Raw genomic sequence first — 10103 nt, forward strand, 5'->3', positions numbered from 1 at the left:
AGCACATGGATATTCAGAATATTGTAATGTTCATCGACTTCATATGGGCTGCCATGCTACTTATCTCTTAAAAGTTCCCAATCAACTAATCAAAGAATCGACGATATTTGCCAAGTGTGTAGGTTGTGTAGGGCACTGTACTGTGCTTGGGAGACTGCAATACAATAGAGATGGTAAAAACATTCTCTGCTCTCAAGGAGCACACAAAGGAACTAAATCATTCTAGGGCATGTCTGCTTCAATATAGAACAAGAGGGAAAAAAGAAACTAAAGCCAGTTTTTTCTAAGCTATGACACATTAATGGAAAAAGCTTACCGTGACTTCAGCCCTGAAGAAAGTAAAAATGGATATGACTTTCTGGACGGGGAATCTGCCTGGAGCCTTGAACTCATGGAAATTGTTGCATTGAATCTCAGCTCGAGACAGCAAGTTAGAGTTGGAAGGGATTAGATCTTGACTGTTTGCTCAACATATCCTGGTGCCAGCTGGGAACTGGGCCACGACTTCAAAGCTATCCACCTGACTTCCCCTTCAAGAGCAGCCAGGAACCAGCTTGTGCTCTCCTGGACCTTGCACTGACATTAGGTGATTGAGTAAGAAAGTCTGTTGCTGCCAGGGTCACTTTCTCTCACAGGCCATCCTGATCAGCTTCAGGATCCCCACTTTGATCTCCTGAGTCCTCAGGGCATACACTATGGGGTTAAGAGCCGGGGGGATGACACAGTGCAGTACGTTAAGGAGGACAGGGATGAAGGGCACCTTCTCCTTTGCAGTGTGGGTAATGGGCAAGACGACGATTGCTGTGTAGAAGAAGAGGATGAGGATGATGTGGGAGCTGCAGGTGCTCAGGGCTTTGGAGGCGGCTTCGGCCGAGTGTAACTTCAGTACTGCCCTCAGGATCAGGGCGTAGGAGACAATGATGAGACCCACATCGATGCCCAACAAGAACCAAGCTACAGACATCTGGAAAATGCTGTTGGCCTTCCTGTCATCACACGCCAGACTGGTGACAGCAAGGTTGGAGCATAGACAGTGGTCAATTTCTTTTCTGGAGCAGTAATTACGTCGTGCAGCCAGGATAGGAACTGGAATGGCTAGGACACCAATTCTGAGCACCATGAACAGGGTGGCCTTGAGGACAAATCCTTCCGTGATGACAGAGGGGTAGCGGAGGGGGTGACAGATGGCCACATACCTGTCAATTGCCATGCACAGGAAGATGCCGGACTCCAGCCCCATGAAGGTGTGAATAGCATAAATCTGAATGAAACATTCTGGGAGGCTGATGGTGCGGGCATTGAACCAGAGCATGGCCAGGATCCTAGGCATGATGGTGGTGCTCAGACCCATGTCCACCAGGGCCAGGACAGCCAGGAAATAGAACATCGACTGGTGCAGAACCGTTTCCTGCCAAATAGTGAGCAGTATCATGGCATTGGCCAAAAGGGCTGAGAGATAGAGAAGGACCAGTGGGAGGGAGAGCCAGTGCTGCCAGCTGTGAATACCCGGGAAACCCATTAGGATGAACTCGGTGACTTGGGGGCTAGAGCCATTGATGGCCCTGATGGTCACAAGCATCCTTTTGGGATGCACTGGCCAATCGCAGGTTGTCTCTGAAGAAACTGTCTTTGTATTACCCAACCCTTCTAATTCCTTTGCACCAGCATTCACATTGAGATCTCTGGGAAAAAAAACAAAATGAAAAACGGTTTGATGGTCTCTCTGACAATCTACTTGTCTTGTGGATATGGGAGATTTAACCTGGAAGGCTTCACTACTGGGATAGTACAGGTCTTCCTGAATTTGGGATGAGTGGGAAACTAAGTAGGGGAAGAAGAAGAAACCAAGAGGCAACAGTGGAGTATCAGGCTATGCTCCATTACCGGCAAAATGGTGCACAGAAATATTTTCAGTGCCTGATAGCTGAACAGAGTTTAGTGGCTGACCCCAGAGGTCGCAGAAGTGATCTGGAAAAAAAACAGAAGGGAAACCTTTGGTGCAAATTTGAATGGACAAAAAACAAATTGTTTTACCCATGTAAGAGTAGTAATGATAACACTTATTAAATACTTACTAAGCCCTGGCAAAGTATACAGAGGTGGGAATGATGGTCCATCCTTGCCCCTTGGACAGGTTAACAATCTGAGAATACAAAAGGGGGAGAAGAGCTGGGAGACAAACATATTAGGAGTGATAAAACAATAAACACCAAAAGAGGGTAAAACATTAAGCCAAAGGAATGTAACAAACACAATAATTGGCAAGTTTCTGTGGCTAAAGGAACAATATTTCAGGTTCCATGTGGCTCAGAGTCCAAGCCTCACCCACAGTCACAGTGGCTGCCAGACCAGTCACCAGTCCTCCTGGGGTTTTGTGGAGATCTTATGCTACAGGTGCTGTTGTCCTTTCTTCTGGGATAGTGGAAGGCAGGATGAGGTGCATTCTCCCCTCCCCTAGAGAATCTATTGCTGAAAAATCAGGGCTTTTTTCAAAATAAAAATACTAGTTTTGGGGGCAGTGGAGGAATCTTGGGAAAGGCACTCGGGCCTTGACCTATAAACTGTGTGTGTCTGGATCCTTTTGGTTCACTGTGAACCTCCCTCCAAGTTAACCCTGCTAACTCCTGCACTTTGAGAAGCAATCTGATTCTTCTTCTCTGGATCAGTCCTCTCTAAACTGATCCCACCTGGTCTGGGGTACTAACCCGTGATCTGCAGAGAGGCCCGGTCTTCTCTTCTCTGACAGGGACTGCAGGGGACCCTTGCTCATTCCTCAGGCTCCATCAGGGCTGAGGTCGTGGTGCTCTGGGTATTTGTAGCGAGAAGGGACAGGGAAGAGCCACTTGGGAAGAGCCTCCCCCTGCGGGGCTAGGGTGGGCTGGGCCTTCAGGCTGCAGGGATCCCCAGCATAGCAACTGGTCCTCAGAGACATTCTGGGCCAGCAGAGCCCCTCACACAAGGGAGAGGGCCCCAGATGGCATCACTTTTGAAATCTGGCCCTCGAGCATTGAATATGTGTCCCCTTTTCTTAGTGTAGGGGATGTAGTGGACACCAATTCTTCATTCACCCTGTTTACACTGTACAGTTTGAAATGGCTAGAAGTGGGAAGGGAGCAAGGGATTACAGATGATTGGGATCTGGAAAGATAACAGGTGGGAAGGTTCCTGGGTCTCAGGTTCCTATCTTTTCCCTAAATCTCCAGTACCCAGAGTGGGGATGTCCTGAGGAGTGTGGTGGTGGGAACCAGGTGGGGCCCAAGTGTGTCTCTTCCCTGTCAAAAACTGTAAAAAAAAACAGTTTTTGGAGCACGGGCCTGGGAATCAGCAGGACCGAGGTCTCTAGTCCTGGCTCCACCACTTGTCTGCTGTTTGGCCTTGGGCAAGTCATGTTCCTTCTCTGTGCCTCAGTTGCTTCACCTGTAAAATGGAGATTATGACTGTGAGCCCCATGTGAGACATGGACTGTCTCCAACCTAATTACCTTTTATGTACCCCAGTGCTTAGAACAGTGCCTGGCACATACTAAGCGCTTAACAAATGCCATAAAATACCCCAAAACAACAGTTCTTGTTGTACCCGTTGGGGAGAAAGTGAAATTTGTTACCAGGTGCAGGTGGATCTGGAGAAGCAGGATGGTCTATTGGAAAGACATGAGACTGGAAATCAGAGGATTTTTGTTCTTATCCCTGGTCTGACACTTGTCTGCTGCATGTCTTTGGGAAGGTCAGTTAATTTCACTGTTCATTCATTCATTCATTCAATCATATTTACTGAGCTCCTACTGTGTGCAAAGAACTGTACTAAACACTTGGGGGACTACAATATAACAATAAACAGATACATTCCCTGCCCACAATGAGCTCACAGTCTGGAGGTGGTGACAAACATTAATATAAATAAATAAATTACACATATGTATATAGGTGCTGTGGGGCTGTGAAGGGAGGTGAACAAAGGGAGGAAGTCAGGTAAGGCAGAAGGAACTGAGAAAGGAGGGCTCTGTGCCTCAGGCTCCTTATCTATAAAATGGATTCTCAATACCTGTTTTCCCACCTATGCAGACTGGGAGCCCCATGGGAGACAAGGGTGGTAGCTTACCTTTTATGGGATCTGAGGGTCTCCACAAGACAAAGCCAAGAAGAATTCCAGGGGTGTTAAGCAAGATCAGTAGTACCGAACCAGATATTTCTCCAGGCTGGGCTAGCTGAACTAGCACTGACCCATCTAATATTAGAAAAAAAAAACCCTTCTGAAACACATTTCAAGAAAATATAGGTGTTGTGGACATAAGAAATGAAATGGCTGCTCCAGAATAGTGAGGGTTGACAAGAACATTGTGGCTCATTATTGCTGAAACTGCTAAATATCTCCAAATTTCCCAGTTCCAGAGAGCAACATCATGGTGTCAAGCCCCCCCCGCCCCCCCGAAAAATAAAATCACAGCAACACAGCACAAGGGTTATGAAAAGCAGCGTGGATTAGTAGAAAGAGCACGGGCTTGGGAGTCACAGGTCGTGGGTTCTAATCCCTGCCCCGCCACTTGTCTGCTGTGTGACCTTGGGCAAGACACTTAATTTCTCTGTGCCTCAGTTACCTTAGCTGTAAAATGGTGATTAAGACTGTGAGACCCACGTGGGACAACCCGAATACCTTGTATCTGCCCCAGCACTCAGAGCAATCCTTGGCACATAGCAAGCGTTTAACGATTACCATAATTATTATCATTTTGTATATTGCAATATTTAATACATATCTGTAAGGGTGAGAACAGACATAGTCTGTTGCCCTAAAAGCTGACTCAACCTCACCACCGAGAGGTGGGAGAGGTAGCTCTTTATAGTCCGTGTTGGGCATGGTATTTCTTTACACCAACAGAATTAATTTAAATATGGCTCTTTCCTAAAGGGATGGCAGGGTGTGGCTGAAATTGACTACAGGGAAAGGACGTGATTGAAGCATGTCTTAGGGACACATGGAGACTGAAAACAAAATAGACTTATGTTGGTTAAAAGTTGATTTCCACAATGGCCAAAACAGAAAAACATTTTTTGAACTATCTGACCCTAATAATAATAATAATAATAATAATAATAATAATATAATTTGTTAAGCGCTTACTATGTGCAAAGCACTGTTCTAAGTGCTGGGGAGGATATAAGGTGATCAGGGCTGTCCCACGTGGGGTTCATTGTCTTAATCTCCATTTTACAGATGAGGTAACTGAGGCACAGAGAAGTTGTTTGCCCCTATCACACAGCTGACAACCCTGAAGCTGCCCACCAACCTGCCAAATCCTCAGTATAACAACCAGCACAGAGACTGTTAATGAGTCCCCAGCATGAGGTACTAGGTGTGATCTACCATTACCTCCCTTGACCAATCTTTTATAGTATTTGTTATGCCATACCTTTGTTCATTCATTCATTCATTCAATCGCATTTATCGAGTGCTTACTGTGTGTAGAGCACTATACTAAGCGCTTGGGAAGTACAAGTTGGCAACATATAGATACGGTCCCTACCCAACACCCAGCGGGCTAAGGTAATCAAGTTGGTCACAGTCCATGTCCCGCGTGGGGCTCACAATCTTAATCCCCATTTTACGGATGAGGTAACTGAGGCACTGAGAAGTTAAGTGATTTGCCCTAGCTAACACAGCAGACAAATGGTGGAGCTGAAATTAGAATCCAGGTCCTTCTGACTTCCAGGACCATGTTCTGTCAACTAGGTCATACTGTCACCTCTATCGGCCAACTGTACTAGGGATGTAATCATCACTCAAGACCCCAGATAATGGGGATTTTGCTATGTGACTTTGGGCATGTCAATTAACTTTTCTGTGCCTCGGTTACCTCATCTGTAAAATGGAGATGAAGACCATGAGCCTCTCGTGGGACATGGATTATGTCCAACCTGATTAGCTTGTCACATCATAAGTGCTTAACAAATAGCATTAAAAAACATATCAAGAATTCAACATCCAGGACTCAGCACAACCTGTCTGAAGAGCTGAGATGGCTGTCTGTTCTTGTTATGCGCCTGCTCTGCATCAATTGATCAATCATATTTATCAAGTGGTCACTGTGTGCTGAACACTGTAGCCTATATCCTTTGTAATTCATTCATTCAATCATATTTATTGAGCACTTACTGTGTGCAGAGCACTGTACTAAGCGCTTGGGGAGTACAAGTTGACGACATATAGAGATGGTCCCTACCCAACAACAGGCTCACAGTCTAGAAGATCACTGTGGATTATAAGCAGGGATCTTTGGCTCCTCCATGCATGTGTACTTTCACTGTTTGGCATTTCTGCAGGTTGTGTCATTTGTACTAAGTACTACTACATTCTTGAATAAAAGTAATGAGCTGGTTCCCAGCTTGAAACCCAGAGTTTGCTCTTGTGCTAGCTTACTAACCAGTTGCACCCTGAAACCTACTCAAATTACCTTTCAGAGTTAGACCAACTCTTGACTGGACCAGGGGTCTGACCAGTGTGCTGGCAGAGAGCATCCCTGACCGGAGATCTCTCTATCCATCAAATATAATGTCCAGATTGACATTTTTTCTCCTAGTTGGAGTAATACTCTGAGTCCAAGTTGAGTCCATTCTTCTCAGCAAATGTTCAAAGTAGGTTAAGTAAAGGAGTCTCGGAAACAAGAGGGAGATTCAATTATTCAATCATATATATTGAGCGCTTACTGTGTGCAGAGCACTGTACTAAGTGCTTGGAAAAGTAAGATACAACAATAAACTGTGACATTCCTTGCCAATAATGAGCTCACAGTCTAGAGTGGGGGAGACAGACATCAATACAAATTAATAAAAATTAGTTATGTACATAAGTGCCACAAAAATACAAATTGTCAATTCTATGGTGTATCCAGTGACAATGTATGGATCAAAAGCTGGACAGTGAAAAAACAGGATAGAAAGAACATAGGTTCTTTTGAAATGTGGTTTTGGAGAAGGCTATTGCAAATACCATGGACTGCCCAAAAAACAAACAAATGAATTTTGGAGTAAATTAAGCCAAAGTGGTCTTTAGAAGGCCAAATGATTTTACTTAGATTAGTATATTTTAGATACATAATCAGGAGGACTAATTCTCTGGACAAGACACAAATGTTAGGAAAAGTCCAGGGAAAACGTGGAAGAGGCAGACCAGCAACTAGATGGCTAGATACCATAATAACGATAATGGAATAACTGTTAGGAAGGTTACGGATTATAGCAGAAGATAGGACATTCTGGAGAAAACATATCCTTATAGTTGCTATGAATCGGAAACAACTCGACAGCACTTGATAATAATAAAACATAAACGTTTGGGGGCTGGGAGGAGGGAAGAGCAAAGGGATAAAAAATTACAACTATGTACATAAGTGCTTTGGGGCAGAGGAGGTAGCGGGGAGAGCAAAGGGAGTAAGTCAGGGCAATGCAGAAGGGAGTGGGAGATAAGGAAAAGTGGGTTTTAGTTGGGAAAGGCCTTTTGGAGGAGATGTGCTTTCAATAAGGCTTTGAACCAGGGAAGAGTGGTTATCTGTCATATTAGAGGGGGGAGGAAGTTCCAGACCAGAGGCAGGATGTGGTCTAGGGGTTGGCAGCAGGACAGGTGAGATCGAGGCATGTCTGCCCACAGCTGGCCATTCAATTCTGGACCCTGCCACCCTCTCGCATAGATTGGATTAGGGATCCAGATGCTCAAAGACAAATCCACCCAAGCATCAGGGAAGATAGGGTCGCAAGCCCCGGGCTTGTGCCAACCAGACCTTCCTGGACCAGGGGAGCCTCAGTGACATGTAGAAGTCAAACCACACTGCTGATCACCAAGATTATTGTGAAAAGTTTTTTACTTAGTTTTACCAATGTACAAGGAAGTGGCAAATACACACACTCACTCACTCCACCACCCAAAGGTCCAATACCAGTCTGTGATCAAAGGAGCCCATTCTGTCAATGCTTCTTCTTTCTGCTTCCAAGTGCTGTGGCCTTCTGCTGCTTTCAAGTACTGGTCTCCTGTTTCTTCAATGTTGTTTCTATCTGCATTTCAGCATACCTCTGTCTGTATGATTCTGCTCTGGTGTCCCCCTGCTGCTTTTCCAGCTGCCCCACTTTCGACATGCCCCCCTTGGCAATTTCAAAGCAAACCACCTTTTCCTCTGCCTTAGACATCACAGCTGGGGCTTTAACTGGCAGTCACTGAGTGGTCCCAGGCGCCCGTTACCGGGTTAGAACAGGGAGAGAAAAGCTCACTTCCCTCCATGATCTGCCCCCCCCCAGGCCCTGCTATCTCATGCCTCGAGTAAAAAGCCTCATCCAGTGCCTCTGCAAAGTCTCTTTCCTTGTTGTTGTTCACGGGGATCACAAAACAGTCACTTACAAGGCAGATTGTTGTGGGCTCCCTCCTATATCCGGCCCCATCCAAAAGACAAATCTGCCCAGGCTTTAGGAAAGATAGGAATTTCTTCCATACTTCCTGGCCTGATGCGGATAGCCACATGGATATTCAGAAAAATGTAATGATCATCAACATTTGTATGGGGCTGCCATGCTACCTTACTCTCCTCTCGAAAAGTTCCCAATCAACTAATCAATGAATTGATGATATTTGCTGAGTGTGTAGGATGTGTAGAGCACTGTACTGTGCTTGGGAGACTGCAATACAATAGAGTTGGTAAATGTGTTCTCTGCTATCAAGGAGCACACAAAGAAACTAAATCATTCTAGGGCATGTTTGTGGCAATATAGAATGAAAGGGAAAAAAGAAGAGACTAAAGCCAGTTTTTTCTAAGCTATGACACATTAATGGAAAAAACTTACCATGACTTCATCCCTGAAGAAGGTAAAAATATAAATGACTTTCTGGACTGGGAAGCTGCCTGGAGCCTTGACCTGATGGAAATCGCTGCATTGAATCTCAGCTCAGGACAGCAAGTTAGGGTTGGAAGGGATTAGATCTTGACCATCAGGAGGTCTGTTCAACATATCCTGGTGCCAGCTGGGAACTGGGCCACCACTGCAAAGCTATCCACCTGACTTCCCCTTCAAGAGCAGCCGGGAACCAGCTTGTGCTCTCCTTGAACTTGCACTGACATTGGGTGATTGAGTAAGAAAGCCTTTTGCTGCCATGGTAGCCCTGGGTCACTTTCTCTCACCGGCCATCCCGATCAGCTTCAGGATCCCCACTTTGATATCCTGGGTCCTCAGGGCATACACTACGGGGTTAAGAGCCGGGGGGATGACACAGTGCAGTACATTAAGGAGGACAGGGATGAAGGGCACCTTCTGTTTTGCAGTGTGGGTAATGGGCAAGACGACAAGTGCTGTGTAGAAGAAGAGGATGAGGATGATGTGGGAGCTGCAGGTGCTCAAGGCTTTAGAGGCGGCTTCGGCTGAGTGTAACTTGAGTACCGCCCTCAGGATCAGGGCGTAGGAGACAATGATGAGACACACGTCACTGCCGACCAAGAGCCAAGCCATGATCAACTGGAAAACGCTGTTGGCCTTCCTGTCATCACACGCCAGGCTGGTGACAGCCAGGTTGGAGCACAGACAGTGGTCAATCTCGTACCTGGAACAGTAAAGATGCTCTGAGGCCAAGACAGGCACCGGGACAAATAGGAGACCATTTCTGAACACCATGAACAGGGTGGCCTTGAGAACAAAGCCTTCTGTGATGACAGAGGGGTAGCGGAGGGGGTGACAGATGGCCACATACCTGTCAGTTGCCATGCACAGGAAGATGCCAGACTCCAGCCCCATGAAGGTGTGAATAGCATAAATCTGGAAGAAGCATTCTGGGAGGCTGATGGTGCGGGCATTGAACCAGAGAATGGCCAGGATCCTGGGCATGATGGTGGTGCTCAGACCCATGTCCACTAGGGCCAGAACAGCCAGGAAATAGAACATCGGCTGGCGTAGAACTGTTTCTTGCCAGATGGTGAGCAGGATCATCGCATTGGCCAAGAGGGCCGAGAAGTAGAGCAGGGCCAGGGGCAGGGAGAGCCAGTGCTGCCAGCTATGAATGCTCGGGAAACCCATTAGAATGAACTGAGTGACCTGGGGGCTAGAGCCATTGGTGGCCCCGATGGACACAAACAT

General features: G+C 46.3%; 2 protein-coding genes across 2 annotated transcripts; both read right to left on the reverse strand.

Moving 5' to 3' along the window:
- Nucleotides 1-619: 619 nt before the first annotated feature.
- On the reverse strand, nt 620-1579 carry LOC119942783 (olfactory receptor 688-like). Its single transcript, XM_038763736.1, has one exon. It carries the CDS (start codon nt 1577-1579, stop codon nt 620-622), a length of 960 nt encoding a protein of 319 aa, XP_038619664.1.
- Nucleotides 1580-8003: 6424 nt separating this feature from the next.
- LOC119942792 (olfactory receptor 688-like) lies at nt 8004-10103 on the reverse strand. The gene is made up of 2 exons (XM_038763748.1): nt 9189-10103; nt 8004-8129 (listed from the first exon to the last, which is right to left on the reverse strand). Exons 1-2 carry the CDS (start codon nt 10101-10103, stop codon nt 8004-8006), a joined length of 1041 nt encoding a protein of 346 aa, XP_038619676.1.

Source organism: Tachyglossus aculeatus, chromosome 2, assembly GCF_015852505.1.
Source record: "Tachyglossus aculeatus isolate mTacAcu1 chromosome 2, mTacAcu1.pri, whole genome shotgun sequence".
Lineage (NCBI taxonomy): Eukaryota > Metazoa > Chordata > Mammalia > Monotremata > Tachyglossidae > Tachyglossus > Tachyglossus aculeatus.